This window comes from Sebastes umbrosus, unplaced genomic scaffold, assembly GCF_015220745.1.
Source record: "Sebastes umbrosus isolate fSebUmb1 unplaced genomic scaffold, fSebUmb1.pri scaffold_32_arrow_ctg1, whole genome shotgun sequence".
Classification (NCBI taxonomy): domain Eukaryota; kingdom Metazoa; phylum Chordata; class Actinopteri; order Perciformes; family Sebastidae; genus Sebastes; species Sebastes umbrosus.
Genome location: NW_023618532.1, coordinates 144850 through 171221, shown reverse-complemented (window position 1 = coordinate 171221; position 26372 = coordinate 144850). Strand labels below are relative to the sequence as shown.

The 26372-nt window shown below is 41.8% G+C and overlaps 1 protein-coding gene across 1 annotated transcript; it reads left to right on the top strand.

Moving 5' to 3' along the window:
- Positions 1-201: 201 nt before the first annotated feature.
- On the top strand, positions 202-10511 carry LOC119484444 (thymidine kinase 2, mitochondrial-like). Its single transcript, XM_037763250.1, is given in 10 exon segments — positions 202-234; positions 236-259; positions 2526-2600; positions 6414-6467; positions 7095-7184; positions 7346-7419; positions 7873-7961; positions 8872-8951; positions 9065-9145; positions 9239-10511. Coding segments are annotated over 10 exon segments (687 nt in total). The 3' UTR covers positions 9326-10511.
- The last annotated feature ends 15861 nt before the right edge of the window (positions 10512-26372 follow it).

The following is a 26372-nucleotide window of genomic DNA, read 5'->3' as shown; positions in this document are numbered from 1 at the left end:
AAACCTCACAGTCACTGTTTCATATATAATATATATATACAGGTATATATATACATGTATATATATATATATAAACAACACACCTATCACCAGAAACAGTTCTGTCCTATACTTACACACTGTACTAACATATTTCTGTAGCCTGCTGACCTTAGAGAGGTCAAGCACTGGGGGTTGTGGAAATTGAAGTCTTGTCTCACTATGTTATCTTTCTTCCAAGGGAAGCTGGTGCGGAAATGGGATGGATAAGAAAGCAGCGGTGAGTCTCCACCGTAGGATGTGTAATCTGAGATCTATTTTTCCCTGCATTCATTCCTCACAGTACAGTACAGTACAGTACAGTGCAGTGCAGTGCAGTACAGTACAATACAATACAGTATAGTACAATACAGTACGTACAGTGCAGTACAGTACAGTACAATACAGTATAGTACAGTACAGTACAGTGCAGTGCAGTGCAGTACAATACAGTATAGTACAATACAGTACAATACAGTGCAGTGCAGTGCAGTACAGTACAGTACAGTAACAGTACAGTACAGTGCAGTACAGTACAGTACAGTACAATACAGTATAGTACAATACAGTACAGTACAATACAGTACAGTGCAGTGCAGTGCAGTACAGTACAGTACAATACAGTATAGTAAAATACAGTACAGTGCAGTGCAGTACAATACCGTACAGTACAGTACAGTAAAATACAGTACAGTACAGTACAGTACAGTACAATACAGTACAGTACGGTACGTACAGTACAAGATACGTACAGTACAGGATACAGTATATCTCACTAATAATGTTGGCTGCGGTTTCTAGTTTATGGAGTTTCAGATCAGTCTTAATATTCATGAATGCACACAGAAGGATTCACAAATGTATTAGTGAATTTATATATAAATGACTCTCCACAATAAATACTTGTCAATGCACACAAAAATAGTTATCGTTGCATATAAGTGTAAAACAAAATCCACATATAAAAACATAAGGTTCACTAATATATTCCTGATGCTCACACAAATGTCTTTTTTAAATAAATGGACTAGAAATCTACAGATATATGTATTATAATTTATATACAGACTGTTGAACCTGCATTTACAAACTGTCATGTGTGAACTTCACTGTGTTCATCTGTGTGGGTTTTATGTGACTCCTCTGATGTGCTCCGATCCACAAACGCATTTTTATTATCTGTAGCCAATCAGATGTCTTCCTCCTTATCAGCCAATCACATGAGCGTGTCCCCACGAGGATGTGATTTACATCATGCACAGAGTGAACATGGAAAACTACCGTTAGTCAGACAGCTACATGGATGTATCCAGAGAACAGAGAGCTTTAGTGAAGAGGTCCAAACGTTGGACTTGTGCAGCCAGTTAAGAGTTGAAACAATCAGACGTGTGGAGATTACGTCTGGAGAGATGAACTAAATGATCCAAACATGAGATACAGCAACTGGACTGAAGGTTCATCCACCATGTTGAAGGAGAGACCACCAACACCCGGCGTGTTGCTATTTGACATTATTTAAGTTAAGGGTAACTTCTTCCATGTATAAATCATTGCGGGTCGGTGTCCCATGCGTGCTCTCTTGTGGCTACGCTGTTCAGACTCAGACTCCAACATAAACTACACGGAAGCACCAAAACTGCAAAGTTCTATCTAGTGAAGCCCATCTGTTTAAACAGTGTTGACTCTTCCTGCGTCAGCCTCCAGACCGCAGTCAGAGGACAACGGAGAGACCGGCTGTGCTCTGCTCCTCTGCTGCCTTCACTCACACACCATGCTCGTTCTCACGTGCATGCATGCACACTCAACACTACAGAAGAGTTAGTTAGCTCTGAGAATATCTAGTGAATGTACAGTGGACGTTTGTGCAGAAATAACTGCTGCAGCTCCTCCAGACCAACAGAGGTTTCCCGTGTCTTGTGAAGTGACGGGGCTCCGCAGAGAGAAACGTTATCGTCTCCGACCAAAACTCCGGCGTCTCCCCTGTTCCCTCCGGCCGCGGTCGGGAGGCTGAGGCAGGAAAAGCCAACACTAGGATCAGCATTGATCATGGAGAGACCTTCGTCTGGTCAGCTAACATTACTGCCAAGCAGCTGAAATATAGAGTGATATTGTGGTTTAGCTGACGTGTGTCGCTTCATTGTTATGATCGATGCTCGTTCATGTCTATGTAGAACGAGCACAAGCAACAGGACGCTGATTTTCGTTGACTTAACGATAACAGGTGTCGCTGTTAACAAGACATTTATGATTCTTACATAGAGTCCCTTTAAGATGGCAAGAAGCTAACTGCTAGCTAAAGCTGCCATGAGGAATCAATGCCTTGGCTTGCAGTGTCAATGTTACAAGTGTCGAGTAGATCGGACTCCTTACTAGTGTGGTTTTTAATTGTTACCTATTTTACAGTGTTTAAAGACTAATCATCATGATGCTTCACATATACAAGCTCATACCTCATATCATAATGTAGTAGTAATGTTAACCTCTGTCTGTCTCTCACTGTTTTTCAGATCTGCATTGAGGGGAACATCGCCAGCGGGAAGACTACATGTCTGAAGTATTTCAGCAAAACCAGCAATATAGAGGTACAACAATATACAATATAGAGGTACAACAATACAACAATATACAATATAGATGAACAACAATATACAACATAGAGGTACAACAATATACAATATAGAGGTACAACAATATACAATATAGAGGTACAACAATATACAATATAGAGTTACAACAATATACAATATAGAGGTAAAACAATATACAACATAGAGGTACAACAATATACAATATAGAGGTACAACAATATACAATATAGAGGTACAACAATATACAATATAGAGGTACAACAATACAACAATATAGAGGTAAAACAATACAACAATATACAACATAGAGGTACAACAATATACAATATAGAGGTACAACAATATACAATATAGAGGTACAACAATACAACAATATAGAGTTACAACAATATAGATGAACAACAATATACAATATAGAGGTACAACAATACAACAATAGAGATACAACAATATAAAATATAAAGGTACAACAATACAACAATATAAAGGTACAACAATATACAATATAGAGATACAACAATATAAAATAAAGAGGTACAACAATACAACAATGTACAATATAGAGATACAACAATATAACAATATACAATATAGAGATACAACAATATAAAATATAGAGGTACAACAATACAACAATATAGAGGTACAACAATACAACAATGTACAATATAGAGATACAACAATATAAAATAAAGAGGTACAACAATACAACAATGTACAATATAGAGGTACAACAATATACAATATAGATGAACAACAATATACAACATAGAGGTACAACAATACAACAATGTACAATATAGAGATACAACAATACAACAATATAGAGGTACAACAATACAACAATGTACAATATAGAGATACAACAATATAAAATATAGAGGTACAACAATATACAATATAGAGCTACGACAATACAACAATGTACAATATAGAGGTACAATAATATAATATAGAGATACAACAATATACAATATAGAGGTACAACAATATACAATATAGAGGTACAACAATATACCAATATAGAGGTACAACAATATACAATATAGATGAACAACAATATACAACATAGAGGTACGACAATACAACAATATACAATATCTATATTCTATCTATATTATAGAGGTACAAACAATATACAATATAGAGGTACAACAATATACAATATAGAGGTAAAACAATACACAATATAGATGAACAACAATATACAACATAGAGGTACGACAATACAACAATATATACTGGAAAAACAAAGTTCGGAAAACTTGTGTTTGGGTTGATTATTTCTCTGTTATTACAATGCTAATGGTCATTGTAGTTTACATCGTTGGAAAGCCTGTTTATTTACCTTCGCAATGATGTCCAACTTGTAAGGATCATGCATTTGTGGGATGAGCAGCACAGCTGATTATGTGGGGAGCGCCCAAGAAAAATTTGCCAAAATGCTCTGCCAAGGGTAAACAGTGTATTCTCATACGGCTACCAGGAAGCCTGCTATGACTGCCCTTCACTGTCAGGCCCGTTTGCGCTGGTGTCGACAACACAGACAATGGAACCTGAACATGTGTGGTTATGTCATGTTCAGTGATGAGTCCAGGTTCTGTCTGTGAAAGTTGGATGGCAGGGTCAAAGTATGTAGACGACGTGGAGAACGCTATGCTGATTGTTGCACCGATCGAGTAAGAGCTTTTAGTGGGGGCAGTGTCATGGTGTGGGGCGGCATCTCCCTCACTGGCAAAACAAGGCTTTTCATCATTAAAGGCCATCTCAATGCAGGGAGATATCGGGATGAGATTCTGCAGCCAGTGGCGATCCCATATCTCCACAATATGGCACCTACCTTCATCCTCCAAGAAACAACGCTCACCCCCACAGAGCCAGGGTTATCACAGACTACCTCCACAATGTTGGAGTAGAGAGAATGGAACGGCCTGCCAAGAGTCCAGACCTCAACCCAATTCAACACTTGGTGGGATCAGCTTGGGCGTGCTGTACGTGTTAGAGTGACCAACACAACCTCGTTGGCTGACCTGCAACGAATCCTGGTTGAAGAATGGAACGCCATCCCACAGCAACGTGTGACCAGGTTGGTGACCAGCATGAGGAGGAGGTGCCAGGCTGTTGTGGCTGCGTATGGATCTTCCACCGCTACTGAGGCTCCTGTCGGTGTATTTAATGAATAAAGTGTAAAATTACCCATATGTCTTGTTTGTTCCTTGTTACTGATAGAGAGTTCAATCATCCAATCCACCAAACAACTCAAAACAATAGTCGATATCAACAGGAGAATACACTGTTTACCATTGACGGAGCATTTTGGCAAATTTTTCTTGGGCGCTACCCACATAATCAGCTGTGCTGCTCATCCCACAAATGCATGATCCTTACAAGTTGGACATCATTGCAAAGGTAAATAAACAGGCTTTCCAACCATGTAAAATACAATGCCAATTAGCATTGTAACAACAGAGAAATAATCCACCAAACACCAAGTTTCCGAACTTTGTTTTTTCCAGTTTATATATTCTATCTATATTATAGAGGTACAACAATATACAATATAGAGATACAACAATATACAATATAGAGATACAACAATATACAATATAGAGGTACAACAATATACAATTTAGAGATACAACAATATACAACATAGAGGTACAACAATATAAAATATAGATGAACGACAATATACAACATAGAGGTACAACAATATACAATATATATTATTTCTCTATTATAGAGGTATAACAATACACAACATAGAGGTACAACAATATACAATATAGAGATACAACAATACAACATAGAGGTACAACAATATACAATATAGATGAACAACAATATACAATATAGAGGTACAACAATACAACAATTTATAATATAGAGATAGAACAATACAACAATATAGAGTACAACAATACAACAGTGTACAATATAGAGATACAACAATATAGATGTACAACAATATAGAGCTACAACAATACAACAATGTACAATATAGAGGTACGACAATATACAATATAGAGGTACAACGATATACAATATAGAGTTACAACAATATACAATATAGAGGTACAACAATATACAATATAGATGAACAACAATATACAACATAGAGGTACGACAATACAACAATATACAATATAAAGGTACGACAATATACAATTTAGAGGTACAACAATATACAATATAGAGGTAAAACAATATACAATATAGAGGTACAACAATACAACAATATACAATATAGAGGTACGACAATATACAATATACAATTTAGAGGTACAACAATACAACAATATTCAATATAGAGATATAACAATATACAATATAGAGGTACAACAATATACAATATAGAGGTACAACAATACAATAATATACAATATAGAGGTACAACAATATACAATACAGAGGTACGACAATACAACAATATACAATATATTCTATCTATATTATAGAGATACAACAATATACAATATAGAGGTACAACAATATACAATATAGAGGTACAACAATATACAATATAGAGGTATAACAATATACAATATAGTGATACAACAATACAACAATATACAATATAGAGATAGAACAATACAATCAATATACAATATAGAGATACAACAATACAACAATATACAATATACAGCAAGTTGTGCTTAGTGTTGATTTGTGTGTACATGCTCCCACCAGGAAGTTTCACATTCTGGTGAAAATGAAATGATAAAATTCAGCATTTCATCACAGCATTGTTCCAGTTGAGTCATGATTGGACAACCCCAGACATTCTTGTCTCTTCTTTTGTCCCAGGTCCTCACAGAACCGGTATCTAAATGGAGAGATGTCCGTGGACACAACCCTCTGGTATTGTACCTGACTGTTTTCTTATCATTTTGTCATCATATTCATCGTCAGATTGCAGGACAGGTTGTGGGAGCTTTAGAACAGGACTTTTAAAATCCAGCTTTTAATTAAACAAAAGTAAAGACGTTAAGACGTGAAGACCTACTGGAGTAGAGTGGGAGACAAACTACCTACCTGGTTGGTTAGCAGGAGAGGAAAGAGATAACCTGTATTCTTACCCTTTTGTGAACTGATCTTTCATTTTCATGGCAATCTACCTAGTTGATTTGGATATGTCCTGTGTGTCTTACTCTATGTACCAGTGAATTTTAGCTTTGGTGGAACTATGTTCAGAAATTTCACCAAAAAATATCAGGATCCATCCTCTGGGGACCGTGATTATCCAATTCAACCTGGTGGGAATGCGTTCAGCAGTTTATCCAGTGGTTTATCCAGTGGTTTATCCAATGGTTTATCCAGCGGTTTATCCAGCGGTATATCCAGCGGTCTGTCCAGCGGTCTGTCCAGCGGTTTGTCCAGCGGTTTATCCAGCGGTTTGTCCAGCGGTTTGTCCAGCGGTTTGTCCAGCGGTTTGTCCAGCGGTGAATTGATTTTCTGTCCGTCTGCTACTTGTTTGTGTCCCTGCAGGCTCTGATGTACCAGGATCCAGAGCGCTGGGGCATCACACTGCAGACGTATGTTCAACTCACCATGCTGGATAGACACCTGTCAGCCGTGGTAAGGGAAACACCCCTGTCTTGTTGTATACTAGTTAATATACATCTACGCTGTGTCAACCTGCAGTGACAGACACATTGGAAGCTGTGGACTGGTGATGTAAACATATTACCTCATCAGGAGATCACCTGTATGTACTGAAGGTTTCTGGTTGGTTCCAGGCAGCTCCTGTCAGGATGATGGAGAGGTCCATCTTCAGTGCCAAGTACATCTTTGTGGAGAATCTCTTCAGAAGGTACCTGGATCAGACCTGGATCAGACCTGGATCAGACCTACGTCAGACCTGGATCGGACCTAGATCAGACCTAGAGACTAGATGAATCATTTCAGCTTCACTCTGTGGTTTCAAGCTCTTTGTGTACATTTAGTAGCTGTTGGAGCTGCAATGTTCACTGTCAGGATGAGGAAGCATCACAGAGTTAGGAGCCAATATGGATCAAATCCTTTACTCATTTATATGACATTTCATTGAACCTCAGTAGAGACACAGTTTATGGATAAAACAAGCAGGCAGAATTATGTTATATTCAGTGAATATAACACTGGACAAAATGAAGGTACTAGCACTGGCCCAAATGACCTGGTACAGTGTCTAAAGATTTGACTTGGATGGTTTATATTTCCTACTGACACGGTCAATGCTGATGTCCTGTTGGTTGATTTTGTTTTTGTTGTTTTGTGTGTTCAGCGGTAAAATGCCAGAGGTGGACTACGCTGTTCTCAGCGAGTGGTTTGACTGGATCACAACTAACATTTCCATTCCTGTAGATCTGATCGGTGAGAATACACAATGTGCATTTAATAAAGATTAATTAAATGACAGATACTCATAGAAACACAGAGATTACATTTAACATTATAATATGAACAGTGAGAGGACACTGTCATGTTTTTAATGATGAGTATTGATATCCAGAGTGTGGTGGGGTTTTCATACTTTGCTCTGAGAAATGTAGACCAGGTTTGTCTGGTTGACATATCACCCTCTGTCCTCTGTCAAAGATTACAGCTTTAAAACACCACTTACACTCTGACATGAAACTATGAATTATGAGTTTATTCTACTGTAGGCGTGATGACGGATTGGCAATGTCTGTGAAGAAATGATGAGTGCTGATAAGCATCCTGTCTAAAAAGAACTAGATCTCCAACAGCTCTGAATGCTAACAGGTAACATGTGATAGAGAACATTAGAGTTGCAGGTTCACTCAGGTTGGTGAATCAAACTGGTGACACCAAGTGTCTGCATATTCAAGCAAACTTTGCAATTCACCTTTTTTTAGCAACCAGAACATAAATCCGTTACAAGAAGCATGTCCAGAACAATATCCAGATGTTCAGAATAAATAAGTTTACAGTGTTCAGATTGACTGAATCTATTGTCCTTGAGTATATTCCAGTGACAGATATTTCAAACCGTTTTTTTTTTTAGCACTTTCAGCCATCCCCCATCAGTACCACAGAATCAGCCATCCCCCATCAGTACCACAGAATCAGCCATCCCCCATCAGTACCACAGAATCAGCCATCCCCCATCAAGTACCACAGAATCAGCCATCCCCCATCAAGTACCACAGAATCAGCTATCCCCCATCAAGTACCACAGAATCAGCTATCCCATCATTTAGTCATGAAAGCACGATGAACTCCATGTCTCATGTTCTCTGACTTTTTCCTCTGGCTCCAGTCTACCTGCAGACGTCTCCTCAGACCTGCCATGAGAGGTTGAAGCAGAGATGCAGAGAGGAGGAGAAGGTCATTCCATTGGTGAGGACGTACATTCAGACGTATGGTTTCGCCTCACAGAACGGACCAACTGTCAACCAGCTTAAAGGGAAGTGATGAATGGGTTTTTAGAGAGTCTGCCATCTGTCCACCAGGAGTATCTGGAGTCCATCCACCAGCTGTATGAGGACTGGCTCATCCATCAGACCTCCTCCCCTCTTCCTGCTCCGGTTCTGGTGAGACACCTCACCGCTCTGTGTAAATACTGTACATACTGTACATACAGACGGATCACATGGAGCTGTGACTTTATCCCTCCTGTCACGCAGGTGATCCCTGCTGACCATGACCTCCAGAAGATGCTGCACCAGTATGAAGAAAACCGTGACAAGATCCTCACAGCTGGCTATCTCTGATACACACACACACACACACACACACACACACACACACAGAGAGAGAGAGCTCTAAGATTTGGATTTTAATTTTTAGAAATTTGACATCTGGTTTCTCTACACAGGACATCTTTGTACCCAACTACAGTTCATAAGGACTAATGCTCATATTGAATAGCTTCTAATTACCAGAGATGTCTATTAGAAGCCTTCTCACCTGGAGAGAGTGGAAACACTTCAGAAATAGAACTATTGGTGCCTTCAGATGGGGTGGTGTTTACCGTGGTTACAAGTTGGACCCATATGAACGCCCTCTCATGTTGTATTCACGACCTCGGAGGTGGAAAATTTCTGAAATTTCCAGGTTCACGACTTGTGACGTGTTTATTTAATGTTGACAGAAATGGAGGAAGTTATTTTTTTGGTGCATAATAAGTTAATATATTGTAATTTTAGTCGTATATTGTTTTTCTTCGTAATTTTATAATATGTAAGAGGAGAATATTGATATTCTCAACGGCCTCATCTTCTTCTTCTGTTATTAGACCTCTGCATTTACTGCATTATGTTAGCCACTTGCTAGCTTGCTAACTTGTTAGCCTCTGTGGAGTCCAGATGCCGACAGTAACGTTAATATTGGCGTTGCTTAGCAGCGGCGTTCTCACCACTTAACCACTTGAACGCCACGCATATCGTGTTACACAACTTCCCATGTTGTAAAGACGAGCTCACGTGTTTAACTCCAGACCAGGTCAGAGCTCCTCAAACTGAGGCTGAACTCATTCATTCTTCATGTGTGCACTTATTTATTAGTTTGCTTCTTATTTCACCGTTTAATATGATGTGATGAACTTGAAGTTTATCCTCCGAACTTCCACGTTGCTGCCAGCCAGTTATTGTCTGTGATGAGTCCGATCATCACCAGGGGACCTCCGGTAGGCTACATACCGTACGTCAGGAACCACCACCATTCCACCTGCTACAGATAATACTGAATATTCATATAATATAATGTGTATATGCATTGTAAATATATGTGTTGGACATGATGAAGACCATGTAGGCTCCTTTTAATGAAGGAACCTTTGTTCTTTGTTTTACATATTTTGACATATAATAAGTATATTGTGATTATAATCATATTCTGCTCTATTGTGTTGGTCTGATGTGTTAGTTGAGGGAGTTGGTATAAAGGAATCAAATATCAGATGTTTTTGTGGCACATGATTACTGATCATTAATGTAACCTGACAAACACTCAATAGAAATACAAACTGCTCTGAACCACCTTCAGGACCTGATATCAAAATAGGTTTTAGTTTGATGTCTTCTATTATCTGGTCAGCAGACAGGATCATTTATTTCTCTGATGTATGACGAGTATGAGGAGGGGCCCTGTGTCAGACCGTAGTTATTTTATATTAATAAAGAAAGTGGTCGTCAATCAAAGAACCACAAACTCATTTACATCCAGAACACCTAGGAGCAGGTGGTATTAGTATTCCAGCTGGTTGTTGGTGTATATTAAAGCTAATAATAGCAGCACCTTCTGCTTCTGTTATTATACAGGTTATTATACCAAAACTTGCTCATTCAATTAAAACTACTTCCTGTTCCTGCTGGACATGAAGAGATACAGTATATACCCTCTCCCACAGATAGCATTCACAATACTACACACTAAACAGAACTAACACTAATTATTTATATAACAGGACATCTTTTTTCTGTTTTCTGTTTCCTGTTTCCTGTTTTCTGTTTTCTTCAGGCGCATCATTTTATTATCATTACAGATACATTTTGATCAGCTAGGTATGCAGCGTGCCACTGTCAGACTAGGTAACATACTCAATGTTAAAGGATCAGGACTGGAACATCTACCAATGAACTCCCTCTGACTACATTAATACACTAATACATGTATTCATTAGGTTCGATTAGATGCTTCTGTTCAACATGAGGGACAATCCAAGAAGATCAGCAAGATAAAGAATTTATAGATACAACAAATAAATTCATAAAAGACGAATGGTGAATAATGAATAATGTGACAGCAGATCCTTTGATTATATGAGATGCTTTTAAATGCACCTTAAGGGGACACTGCATTCAATACAGCTCCAGAAAAATTCAAAATCGTTTGGAGAAAGAAAAAACATTGATAGCTGAGATAGAAGATTTAACAGAACGGGTAGACAATAATACAAATGTATCACAAGCTCTACTGGACAATCTTGGGCACAAGGAAAGAGAGTTAGAAAGACTATATGCAGAGAAAGCCAACGTATCATATTTGAGAAATAGAATAGAATGGATAGAAAATCGGGAAAGATCAACCGAATATTTTTTAAATCTGCAGCATAAAAACACTAAAGTAAAATGTTTGTACTCATTTCAGAGCCCACCAGAGGATTTATTGCATTAAAATATTAGCCCCAATTCTCAAGACAATAATAGAGAGAAAAAAGAATCTTGTGAGGGACTTATTACGCTGGAGGAATTACATCAAGCTATTAACTCCTTTGAAAAAGGTAAAAGTCCAGGAGCCGATGGCATCCCTGTAGACTTTTATCAAACCTTCTATGAGTCTGTTAAAACACCTTTGCTGAACACCTTCAACTGGTCATATAGCAAAAAAAACAACTTACAGAAACTCAACAGGAAGGTTTAATCTCACTATTATTAAAACAAGATTCAGGTGGAAGATATAAAGATCCCACTACTCTAAAGAATTGGAGACCAATCACACTACAATGTAACGATGCTAAAATATTAGCCAAATGTCTTCCAAATAGATTAAAACTAGTACTGCCCAATGTTATTCATCCAGATCAGTGTGGCTTCTTACAGGGTTGATCTATCAGTGACAGTATTAGACAAATAATCGAAATAATTGAATGTTATGACTTAACAAAAACCCCTGCTTTAATTTTTTTGCAGACTTTGAGAAAGCTTTTGATAAAGTACGTTTAGATTTCATCTATAAATGTTTAGAATATTTTAACTTTGGAGACTCTTTAATTAGTTGGATAAAAGTAATGTATAGTAATCCAAAGTGTAAAATAATAAACAATGGGTTTTTTTCTGAAACAATTAAGCAATATAGAGGATTGAAACATGGATGTCCGCTGTCTGCGTATCTATTTATTATAGCTATAGAAATCTTAGCCCAAAAAGTAAGAATGAATAACAACATAGAAAGTTTGAGAATAAATAGTTCAGAATCAAAAATCTCAATGTATGCGGACGATGTAAACTTTCAAATTCAACCAAATGTCGCATCATTTACTGCATTAGTTGAAGAGCTGAATAACTTCTCAGTAATTTACAGACTAAAACCTAACTATGATAAATGTACTGTGCTGCGAATTGGATCTCTGAAAGGTAAGAATTTTAACATCTATAGTAATCTGCCACTAAAATGGTCAGATGGCCCAATAGATGTCCTTGGTATACATATCCCTAAAGACATGGAACTTATCACAAAGGAAAACTTTGATAGAAAGCTACATACAGTCGACAGAAAATTAAAAGTTTGGGGAATGACTAACTTAACTTTATATGGAAAAATAACAGTGATAAATTCCCTAGTGATTCCTCAGTTTATCTATATCCTCATGTCATTACCTTCCCCAGGAGAGGAGCTGTTTAAAAAATATGAACAAAATGTGTTACATTTTCTATGGGGTGGGAAGCCTGACAAAATTGAAAGACCTTATCTGCACAATAAAAACACGGTGGACTTGATGAACTTTAAGGCACTCAACTTTGCATTAAAAGCATCCCTTTTACCAAAATGTATCATAAATCCACAATGGTTTTCAGCAAAATGATTGAGGTCTGCTCATCTTCTGTTCCTCAAAGAACTCTATCCTTACCTCCAGTTAACTGCTTTTCAGTTCACTATATAAAAGAGAAAGTCATTTCCATACTTATCAGGCTTTTTGGAAGAGGCCATAGTCAGTTGGTTTCAATACCAATATCATCAACCAGAGTTAAGTTATGAAATCCAGAGCCAAGTGTTGTGGTATAATAGAAATATTTTGATTAATGATCACCCTATCTTTATTGAATCAATGTTTGAAAAAGGAATATTATATATTATATATAATATAATATAATATTATTTATAAATGACCTCTTGACTAGTGGAGGCGAAATCATGTCTTATGATGAACTTAAAATAGAATACGGTAATGGTTGTGACCTTTTTACATATAATCAACTCTGTGCAGCTATACCTCACATCAAAGGAAGCTATCATTATGTACAAAACAAATGGCATGTTGCCCCTACATTAAGGACACAACATGGATGAATAAGAGGAAAATAAACAAGAAAATATATCAGTTATACATGCATCTAAAAACATGTCTGCTGCACCAGTAGCTATCCAGTCAAAATGGGAGGATTTGTTAGACAAATGTATCCCATGGAGGAAAGTATATACATGTATTTACACAACTTCTTTTGATGTCTCCATTAGAATTTTACAACTAAAACTAATCTACAATTTCTTGCCTACTAAGAGAATGCTAAAGACTGGGGCATCCAACAATGTGACATATGTAGATTGTGTGAGGAGGAAGAGGAGTCAGACATTCATTAGGGCCCGAGCACGAAAGTGCCAGGACCCCAACGGTGTCCTGGCACGAAGTGCAAGGAACCTATTGTTTTTGTCAGTATTATTATTTTTCCGCTGGGAGATCGCGTTTTTGGGACCTTAGCCATCCCCAAAAACTCACCAAAATTGGAACATGCGTCAGAACTGGTGGGAAATTCAATGTTCTGGAGTGACTGGGCTCGGGTGTCTCCAGGGGGCTCCATAGCGCCCCCTAACGTACGCAGTTTTTCCGAGAAAGTTTCTTCGATCTTCACGAAATTCAAGTATGTCATTGCTCACGCCCTCATACCTGGATTAAATGTTTTTGAGATATTTTCGGCCAACAGGAAGTCAGCCATGTTGGACTTCCTGCGTGATTTTAAAATTTACCAACGCATATTTGAAGACTTTAGGATGCACAAAAAATGATGAAACTTTACACGCACATCCAAACTCGTAATTACTTTATTTTAGTGGTGAAATTTTGCTTGGGCGTGGTATGTTGGCTCTCTAGCGCCCCCTTATGTCTTTTAGATTTTGAACATACCTTTAGGTACTCGAAAACTCATGAAATTTGGCAAAATGATAGACACCTGTGAACTTTATGTAAATGTATAGCCATTAGGCTCAGTGTGTTTAGCCGGCTCTATAGCGCCCCCTAACGCGTTGAAATCTTAACTTTCTCAAAGTTGATCCGATATTCATGAAATTTGGTACGCATATCCCACTCATCATTTGAAACATATTCCTAATTGGGTTTCATTAGCTCCGCCCACCCAGAAGTCGGCCATATTGGATTTCATGTCATTTTTAGCGTTTTATAGGACGCGTACTTTAACGAACTCCTCCTACAGATTTAATCAGATCGAGTTGAAATTAGGTCAGGACCATCTTAAGACCTTGAGGATGAAAAGTTATTAAAATCGTGAGTTTTCACTTAACGACCTGACCGTGGTGTGGCGGCCATTTTGAGCCATACGCCATGAAATGGAAAAATTGATATCCGCGCTCCGGTTTCACCTACAAGTACAAAATTTGGTAGACAGATGTAAGATGTGGAGAGAAACAAAAAAGCCTCTTGGAGGTATGCCCAAAACTCAACAGGAAGTCAGCCATATTGAATTTTATGTGCGATTTTGCCCATTTTTCGCCCATTTCTGGGTTTTTTTGTAGGCCGTGTACTTTAACGAACTCCTCCTACAGATTTGATCAGATCGAGTTGAAATTTGGTCAGGACCATCTTAAGACCTTGAGGATGAAAAGTTATCAAAATGGTGAGTGTTCACTTAACGACCTGACCGTGGCGTGGCGGCCATTTTGAGCCATTCGCCATGAAACAGGCAGTTATTGTAACTCAACTGTACATAGTCCGATCTGCCCCAAATCTCTCAGGTATGATGGTGGACCAGTACTGATAACACGCATATGAAAAAATATACTCATAGCCCCGCCCCAAAACGTTAGCCCCGCCCCCTTTCATATCTCATGAACCGTTTATAGTAGAGTCTTGCGGGATGTGTCATATCACTCAGCAGAGAGTGCCTGTTTCATTGGTGAAGGTTATGCCCGCCCCCGACAGTGTGTTCCCCGACGTGCGCGTTCCCCAGACGTGCCCGCGGGGGCGAGAGCCCGTTCATCGCTGCTTGCAGCTTTAATTAGGGCCCGAGCACGAAAGTGCCAGGACCCAACGGTGTCCTGGCACGAAGTGCAAGGAACCTATTGTTTTTGTCGGTATTATTATTATTAGGGCCCGAGCACGAAAGTGCCAGGACCCAACGGTGTCCTGGCACGAAGTGCAAGGAACCTATTGTTTTTGTCGGTATTATTATTATTTTTCTGCTGCGAGATCGCGTTTTTGAGGCCTTTCCCATCCCCAAAAACTCACGAAAATTGGAACATGCGTCGGGAGTGGCGAAAATTGCAATGTTCTGTAGTGTTTCGTCGCCAGCTGGCTCCATAGCGCCCCCTAGCGCGTTGAAATCGTAACTTTGTCAAAGTTCATCCGATACTCATGAAATTTGGTATGCATATCCCACTCATCATTTGAAACATATTACAAATTGGGTTTCATTAGCTCCGCCCACCCGGAAGTCGGCCATATTGGATTTCATGTCACTTTTAGCGTTTTATACGCCGCGTACTTTAACAAACTCCTCCTACAGATTTGATCAGATCGAGTTGAAATTTGGTCAGGACCATCTTAAGACCTTGAAGATGAAAAGTTATTAAAATGGTGAGTATTCACTTAACGACCGGACCGTAGCGTGGCGGCCATTTTGAGCCATTCGCCATGAAACAGGCAGTTATTGTAACTCGACTGTACATAGTCCGATCTGCCCCAAATCTCTCAGGTATGATGGTGCTCCAGTACTGATGACATGTATATGAAAAATTATACTCATAGCCCCGCCCCAAGACGTTAGCCCCGCCCCCTTTCATAACTCATGAACCGTTTGTCGTAGAGTCTTGCGGGAGGTGTCATATCACTCAGCAGAGAGTGCCTGTTTCATTGGTGAAGGTTATCCCCGCCCCCTACACATTAGCCACGCCCCCTTTCATAACTCGTGATCCATTTGTCGTAGAGTCTTGTGGGATGTGTCATATCACTCAGCAGAGAGTGCCTGTTTCATTGGTAAATGTTATGCCCGCCCCCTACACATTAGCAACGCCCCCTTTCATAACTCATGAACCGTTTGTCGTAGAGTCTTGTGGGATGTGTCATATCACTCAGCAGAGAGTGGGTTAACCCTAACTCAACTGTGCATAGTTCGATCTGCCCCAAATTTCTCAGGTATGATAAGGGTCCAGTCCTGATTATATGTAAATGCAAAAATATAGTCATAGCCCCGCCCCCTTTCATAACTCATGAACCGTTTGTCGTAGAGTCTTGTGGGAGGTGTCATATCACTCAACAGAGAGTGCCTGTTTCATTGGTGAAGGTTATCCCCGCCCCCTACACATTAGCCCCGCCCCCTTTCATAACTCATTATCCGTTTGTCGTAGAGTCTTGTGGGAGGTGTCATATCACTCAGCAGAGAGTGCCTGTTTCATTGGTGAATGTTATGCCCGCCCCTTCACATTAGCCCCGCCCCCTTTCATAACTCATGATCCGTTTGTAGTAGAGTCTTGTGGGAGGTGTCATATCACTCAGCAGAGAGTGCCTGTTTCATTGGTTAATGTTATGCCCGCACCCTACACATTAGCCCCGCCCCCTTTCATAACTCATTATCCGTTTGTCGTAGAGTCTTGTGGGAGGTGTCATATCACTCAGCAGAGAGTGCCTGTTTCATTGGTGAATGTTATGCCCGCCCCCTACACATTAGCCCCTCCCCCTTTCATAACTCATGATCCGTTTGTAGTAGAGTCTTGTGGGAGGTGTCATATCACTCAGCAGAGAGTGCCTGTTTCATTGGTGAATGTTATGCCCGCCTCCTACACATTAGCCCCGCCCCCTTTCATAACTCATGATCCGTTTGTAGTAGAGTCTTGTGGGAGGTGTCATATCACTCAGCAGAGAGTGCCTGTTTCATTGGTTAATGTTATGCCCGCCCCCTACACATTAGCCCCGCCCCCTTTCATAACTCATGATCCGTTTGTAGTAGAGTCTTGTGGGAGGTGTCATCTCGCTCAGCAGAGAGTGCCTGTCGTAGAGCCTTGCGGCAGGCATCGTGGCGCTCGTCAGAGTTTCGGTTTCACGGTGCCCGGCCGCGTCGGTCGGCGTCCCGCCAGCATCCCCGACGCGCAAGGGGCGAGGGCCCGTTCATCGCTGCTCGCAGCTTTAATTAGGGCCCGAGCACGAAAGTGCCAGGACCCAACGGTGTCCTGGCACGAAGTGCAAGGAACCTATTGTTTTTGTCGGTATTATTAGGGCCCGAGCACGAAAGTGCCAGGACCCAACGGTGTCCTGGCACGAAGTGCAAGGAACCTATTGTTTTTCTGGGGATTATTAGGGCCCGAGCACGAAAGTGCCAGGACCCAACGGTGTCCTGGCACGAAGTGCAAGGAACCTATTGTTTTTCTGGGGATTATTATTATTATTATTATTATTAGGGCCCGAGCACGAAAGTGCCAGGACCCAACGGTGTCCTGGCACGAAGTGCAAGGAACCTATTGTTTTTCTGGGGATTATTATTATTATTCTTTTTTCCGCTGGTAGATCGCGTTTTTGACGACCTTAGCCATCCCCAAAACTCACGAAAAGTGGAGTATGCGTCAGAACTGGTGGGAAATTCAATGTTCTGGAGTGACTGGGCTCGGGTGTCTCCAGAGGGCTCCATAGCGCCCCCTAACGTACGCAGTTTTTCCGAGAAAGTTTCTTCGATCTTCACGAAATTCAAGTATGTCATTGCTCACGCCCTCATACCTGGATTAAATGATTTTGAGATTTCTTCGGCCAACAGGAAGTCAGCCATGTTGGACTTCCTGCGTGATTTTAGAATTTACGAACGCATATTTGAAGACTTTAGGATGCACAAAAAATAATGAAACTTTACACGCACATCCAAACTCGTAATTAGTTTATTTTAGTGGTGAAATTTTGCTTGGGCGTGGCATGTTGGCTCTCTAGCGCCCCCTTATGTCTTTCAGATTTTGAACATACCTTTAGGTACTCGAAAACTCATGAAATTTGGCAAGATGATAGACACCTGTGAACTTTATTTAAATATATAGCCATTAGGCTCAGTGTGTTTAGCCGGCTCTATAGCGCCCCCTAACGCGTTGAAATTTTAACTTTGTCAAAGTTGATCCGATAATCATGAAATTTGGTATGCATATCCCACTCATCATTTGAAACATATTCCTCATTGGGTTTCATTAGCTCCGCCCACCCGGAAGTCGGCCATATTGGATTTCATGTCACTTTTAGCATTTTATAGGCCGCGTACTTTAACGAACTCCTCCTACAGATTTAATCAGATCGATTTGAAATTTGGTCAGGACCATCTTAAGACCTTGAAGATGAAAAGTTATTAAAATCGTGAGTTTTCACTTAACGAGCGGAACGTGGCGTGGCGTCCATTTTGAGCCATTCGCCATGAAACAGGCAGTTATTGTAACTCAACTGTACATAGTCCGATCTGCCCCAAATCTCTCAGGTATGATGGTGGTCCAGTACTGATGACATGTATATGAAAAATTATACTCATAGCCCCGCCCCAAGACGTTAGCCCCGCCCCCTTTCATATCTCATGAACCGTTTATAGTAGAGTCTTGCGGGAGGTGTCATATCACTCAGCAGAGAGTGCCTGTTTCATTGGGGATGGTTAGCCCCGCCCCCTACACATTAGCCCCGCCCCCTTTCATAACTCATGATCCGTTTGTAGTAGAGTCTTGTGGGGGGTGTCATATCACTCAGCAGAGAGTGCCTGTTTCATTGGTGAAAGTTATGCCCGCCCCCTACACATTAGCCACGCCCCCTTTCATAACTCGTGATCCGTTTGTCGTAGAGTCTTGTGGGAGGTGTTATATCGCTCAGCAGAGAGTGCCTGTCGTAGAGCCTTGCGGCAGGCGTCGTGGCGCTCGTCAGAGTTTCGGCTTCACGGTGCCCGGCCGCGTCGGTCGGCGTCCCGCCAGCATCCTCGACGCGCAAGGGGCGAGGGCCCGTTCATCGCTGCTTGCAGCTTTAATTATTATTCTTTTTCCGCTGCAAGATCGCGTTTTTGACGACCTTAGCCATCCCCAAAACTCACGAAAAGTGGAGTATGCGTCAGAACTGGTGGGAAATTCAATGTTCTGGAGTGACTGGGCTCGGGTGTCTCCAGAGGGCTCCATAGCGCCCCCTAACGTACGCAGTTTTTCAGAGAAAGTTTCTTCGATCTTCACGAAATTCAAGTATGTCATTGCTCACGCCCTCATACCTGGATTAAATGATTTTGAGATTTCTTCGGCAAACAGGAAGTCAGCCATGTTGGACTTCCTGCGTGATTTTAGAATTTACGAACGCATATTTGAAGACTTTAGGATGCACAAAATTTATGAAACTTTACACACACATCCAAACTAGTAATTACTTCATTTTAGTGGTGAAATTTTGCTTGGGCGTGGCATGTTGGCTCTCTAGCGCCCCCTTATGTCTTTCAGATTTTGAACATACCTTTAGGTACTCGGAATCTCATAAAATTTGGCAAAATGATAGACACCTGTGAACTTTATGTAACTGTATAGCCATTAGGCTCAGTGTGTTTAGCCGGCTCTATAGCGCCCCCTAACGCGTTGAAATTTTAACTTTGTCAAAGTTGATCCGATATTCATGAAATTTGGTATGCATATCCCACTCATCATTTGAAACATATTCCTCATTGGGTTTCATAAGCCCCGCCCACCCAGAAGTCGGCCATATTGGATTTTATGTACGATTTTCCCAATTTTTGAGTTTTATTGGCCGCGTACTTTAACGAACTCCTCCTACAGATTTGATCAGATGGAGTTGAAATTTGGTCAGGACCATCTTAAGACCTTGAAGATGAAAAGTTATTAAAATGATGAGTGTCCACTTAACGATCGGACCGTAGCGTGGCGGCCATTTTGAGCCATTCGCCAGTTATTGTAACTCAACTGTACATAGTCCGATCTGCCCCAAATCTCTCAGGTATGATGGTGCTCCAGTACTGATGACATGTATATGAAAAATTATACTCATAGCCCCGCCCTAAGACGTTAGCCCCGCCCCCTTTCATAACTCATGAACCGTTTATAGTAGAGTCTTGTGGGATGTGTCATATCACTCAGCAGAGAGTGGGTTAACCCTAACTCAACTGTACATAGTCCGATCTGCCCCAAATTTCTCAGGTATGATAAGGGTCCAGTCCTGATTATATGTAAATGCAAAAATATAGTCATAGCCACGGCCCCTACACATTAGCCCCGCCCCCTTTCATAACTCATGATCCGTTTGTCGTAGAGTCTTGTGGGAGGTGTCATATCACTCAGCAGAGAGTGCCTGTTTCATTGGTGAAGGTTATCCCCGCCCCCTACACATTAGCCCCGCCCCCTTTCATAACTCATGATCCGTTTGTCGTAGAGTCTTGTGGGAGGTGTCATATCACTCAGCAGAGAGTGCCTGTTTCATTGGTGAAGGTTATGCCCGCCCCCTACACATTAGCCACGCCCCCTTTCATTACTCATGATCCGTTTGTCGTAGAGTCTTGTGGGAGGTGTTATATCGCTCAGCAGAGAGTGCCTGTTTCATTGGTGAAGGTTATGCCCGCCCCCTACACATTAGCCACGCCCCCCTTCATAACTTGTGAACCGCTTGTCGTAGAGCCTTGCGGCAGGCGTCGTGGCGCTCGTCAGAGTTTCGGCTTCACGGTGCCCGGCCGCGTCGGTCGGCGTCCCGCCAGCATCCCCGACGCGCAAGGGGCGAGGGCCCGTTCATCGCTGCTTGCAGCTTTAATTATTATTAGGGCCCGAGCACGAAAGTGCCAGGACCCAACGGTGTCCTGGCACGAAGTGCAAGGAACCTATTGTTTTTCTGGGGATTATTATTATTATTATTATTAGGGCCCGAGCACGAAAGTGCCAGGACCCAACGGTGTCCTGGCACGAAGTGCAAGGAACCTATTGTTTTTTCTGGGGATTATTATTATTATTATTATTAGGGCCCGAGCACGAAAGTGCCAGGACCCAACGGTGTCCTGGCACGAAGTGCAAGGAACCTATTGTTTTTCTGGGGATTATTATTATTAGGGCCCGAGCACGAAAGTGCCAGGACCCAACGGTGTCCTGGCACGAAGTGCAAGGAACCTATTGTTTTTCTGGGGATTATTATTAGGGCCCGAGCACGAAAGTGCCAGGACCCAACGGTGTCCTGGCACGAAGTGCAAGGAACCTATTGTTTTTCTGGGGATTATTATTATTCTTTTTCCGCTGCAAGATCGCGTTTTTGACGACCTTAGCCATCCCCAAAACTCACGAAAAGTGGAGTATGCGTCAGAACTGGTGGGAAATTCAATGTTCTGGAGTGACTGGGCTCGGGTGTCTCCAGAGGGCTCCATAGCGCCCCCTAACGTACGCAGTTTTTCAGAGAAAGTTTCTTCGATCTTCACGAAATTCAAGTATGTCATTGCTCACGCCCTCATACCTGGATTAAATGATTTTGAGATTTCTTCGGCAAACAGGAAGTCAGCCATGTTGGACTTCCTGCGTGATTTTAGAATTTACGAACGCATATTTGAAGACTTTAGGATGCACAAAAATTTATGAAACTTTACACACACATCCAAACTAGTAATTACTTCATTTTAGTGGTGAAATTTTGCTTGGGCGTGGCATGTTGGCTCTCTAGCGCCCCCTTATGTCTTTCAGATTTTGAACATACCTTTAGGTACTCGAAAACTCATGAAATTTGGCAAGATGATAGACACCTGTGAACTTTATTTAAATATATAGCCATTAGGCTCAGTGTGTTTAGCCGGCTCTATAGCGCCCCCTAACGCGTTGAAATTTTAACTTTGTCAAAGTTGATCCGATAATCATGAAATTTGGTATGCATATCCCACTCATCATTTGAAACATATTCCTCATTGGGTTTCATTAGCTCCGCCCACCCGGAAGTCGGCCATATTGGATTACATGTCACTTTTAGCATTTTATAGGCCGCGTACTTTAACGAACTCCTCCTACAGATTTGATCAGATGGAGTTGAAATTTGGTCAGGACCATCTTAAGACCTTGAAGATGAAAAGTTATTAAAATGATGAGTGTCCACTTAACGATCGGACCGTAGCGTGGCGGCCATTTTGAGCCATTCGCCAGTTATTGTAACTCAACTGTACATAGTCCGATCTGCCCCAAATCTCTCAGGTATGATGGTGCTCCAGTACTGATGACATGTATATGAAAAATTATACTCATAGCCCCGCCCTAAGACGTTAGCCCCGCCCCCTTTCATAACTCATGAACCGTTTATAGTAGAGTCTTGTGGGATGTGTCATATCACTCAGCAGAGAGTGGGTTAACCCTAACTCAACTGTACATAGTCCGATCTGCCCCAAATTTCTCAGGTATGATAAGGGTCCAGTCCTGATTATATGTAAATGCAAAAATATAGTCATAGCCACGGCCCCTACACATTAGCCCCGCCCCCTTTCATAACTCATGATCCGTTTGTCGTAGAGTCTTGTGGGAGGTGTCATATCACTCAGCAGAGAGTGCCTGTTTCATTGGTGAAGGTTATCCCCGCCCCCTACACATTAGCCCCGCCCCCTGTCATAACTCATGATCCGTTTGTCGTAGAGTCTTGTGGGAGGTGTCATATCACTCAGCAGAGAGTGCCTGTTTCATTGGTGAAGGTTATGCCCGCCCCCTACACATTAGCCACGCCCCCTTTCATTACTCATGATCCGTTTGTCGTAGAGTCTTGTGGGAGGTGTTATATCGCTCAGCAGAGAGTGCCTGTTTCATTGGTGAAGGTTATGCCCGCCCCCTACACATTAGCCACGCCCCCCTTCATAACTTGTGAACCGCTTGTCGTAGAGCCTTGCGGCAGGCGTCGTGGCGCTCGTCAGACTTTCGGCTTCACGGTGCCCGGCCGCGTCGGTCGGCGTCCCGCCAGCATCCCCGACGCGCAAGGGGCGAGGGCCCGTTCATCGCTGCTTGCAGCTTTAATTATTATTCTTTTTCCGCTGCAAGATCGCGTTTTTGACGACCTTAGCCATCCCCAAAACTCACGAAAAGTGGAGTATGCGTCAGAACTGGTGGGAAATTCAATGTTCTGGAGTGACTGGGCTCGGGTGTCTCCAGAGGGCTCCATAGCGCCCCCTAACGTACGCAGTTTTTCAGAGAAAGTTTCTTCGATCTTCACGAAATTCAAGTATGTCATTGCTCACGCCCTCATACCTGGATTAAATGATTTTGAGATTTCTTCGGCAAACAGGAAGTCAGCCATGTTGGACTTCCTGCGTGATTTTAGAATTTACGAACGCATATTTGAAGACTTTAGGATGCACAAAAATTTATGAAACTTTACACACACATCCAAACTAGTAATTACTTCATTTTAGTGGTGAAATTTTGCTTGGGCGTGGCATGTTGGCTCTCTAGCGCCCCCTTATGTCTTTCAGATTTTGAACATACCTTTAGGTACTCGAAAACTCATGAAATTTGGCAAGATGATAGACACCTGTGAACTTTATTTAAATATATAGCCATTAGGCTCAGTGTGTTTAGCCGGCTCTATAGCGCCCCCTAACGCGTTGAAATTTTAACTTTGTCAAAGTTGATCCGATAATCATGAAATTTGGTATGCATATCCCACTCATCATTTGAAACATATTCCTCATTGGGTTTCATTAGCTCCGCCCACCCGGAAGTCGGCCATATTGGATTTCATGTCACTTTTAGCATTTTATAGGCCGCGTACTTTAACGAACTCCTCCTACAGATTTAATCAGATCGATTTGAAATTTGGTCAGGACCATCTTAAGACCTTGAAGATGAAAAGTTATTAAAATCGTGAGTTTTCACTTAACGAGCGGAACGTGGCGTGGCGTCCATTTTGAGCCATTCGCCATGAAACAGGCAGTTATTGTAACTCAACTGTACATAGTCCGATCTGCCCCAAATCTCTCAGGTATGATGGTGGTCCAGTACTGATGACATGTATATGAAAAATTATACTCATAGCCCCGCCCCCAAGACGTTAGCCCCGCCCCCTTTCATATCTCATGAACCGTTTATAGTAGAGTCTTGCGGGAGGTGTCATATCACTCAGCAGAGAGTGCCTGTTTCATTGGGGATGGTTAGCCCCGCCCCCTACACATTAGCCCCGCCCCCTTTCATAACTCATGATCCGTTTGTAGTAGAGTCTTGTGGGGGGTGTCATATCACTCAGCAGAGAGTGCCTGTTTCATTGGTGAAAGTTATGCCCGCCCCCTACACATTAGCCACGCCCCCTTTCATAACTCGTGATCCGTTTGTCGTAGAGTCTTGTGGGAGGTGTTATATCGCTCAGCAGAGAGTGCCTGTCGTAGAGCCTTGCGGCAGGCGTCGTGGCGCTCGTCAGAGTTTCGGCTTCACGGTGCCCGGCCGCGTCGGTCGGCGTCCCGCCAGCATCCCCGACGCGCAAGGGGCGAGGGCCCGTTCATCGCTGCTTGCAGCTTTAATTATTCTTTTTCCGCTGGTAGATCGCGTTTTTGACGACCTTAGCCATCCCCAAAACTCACGAAAAGTGGAGTATGCGTCAGAACTGGTGGGAAATTCAATGTTCTGGAGTGACTGGGCTCGGGTGTCTCCAGAGGGCTCCATAGCGCCCCCTAACGTACGCAGTTTTTCAGAGAAAGTTTCTTCGATCTTCACGAAATTCAAGTATGTCATTGCTCACGCCCTCATACCTGGATTAAATGATTTTGAGATTTCTTCGGCAAACAGGAAGTCAGCCATGTTGGACTTCCTGCGTGATTTAGAATTTACGAACGCATATTTGAAGACTTTAGGATGCACAAAAATTTATGAAACTTTACACACACATCCAAACTAGTAATTACTTCATTTTAGTGGTGAAATTTTGCTTGGGCGTGGCATGTTGGCTCTCTAGCGCCCCCTTATGTCTTTCAGATTTTGAACATACCTTTAGGTACTCGAAAACTCATGAAATTTGGCAAGATGATAGACACCTGTGAACTTTATTTAAATATATAGCCATTAGGCTCAGTGTGTTTAGCCGGCTCTATAGCGCCCCCTAACGCGTTGAAATTTTAACTTTGTCAAAGTTGATCCGATAATCATGAAATTTGGTATGCATATCCCACTCATCATTTGAAACATATTCCTCATTGGGTTTCATTAGCTCCGCCCACCCGGAAGTCGGCCATATTGGATTTCATGTCACTTTTAGCATTTTATAGGCTGCGTACTTTAACGAACTCCTCCTACAGATTTAATCAGATCGATTTGAAATTTGGTCAGGACCATCTTAAGACCTTGAAGATGAAAAGTTATTAAAATCGTGAGTTTTCACTTAACGAGCGGAACGTGGCGTGGCGTCCATTTTGAGCCATTCGCCATGAAACAGGCAGTTATTGTAACTCAACTGTACATAGTCCGATCTGCCCCAAATCTCTCAGGTATGATGGTGGTCCAGTACTGATGACATGTATATGAAAAATTATACTCATAGCCCCGCCCCAAGACGTTAGCCCCGCCCCCTTTCATATCTCATGAACCGTTTATAGTAGAGTCTTGCGGGAGGTGTCATATCACTCAGCAGAGAGTGCCTGTTTCATTGGGGATGGTTAGCCCCGCCCCCTACACATTAGCCCCGCCCCCTTTCATAACTCATGATCCGTTTGTAGTAGAGTCTTGTGGGGGGTGTCATATCACTTAGCAGAGAGTGCCTGTTTCATTGGTGAAAGTTATGCCCGCCCCCTACACATTAGCCACGCCCCCTTTCATAACTCGTGATCCGTTTGTCGTAGAGTCTTGTGGGAGGTGTTATATCGCTCAGCAGAGAGTGCCTGTCGTAGAGCC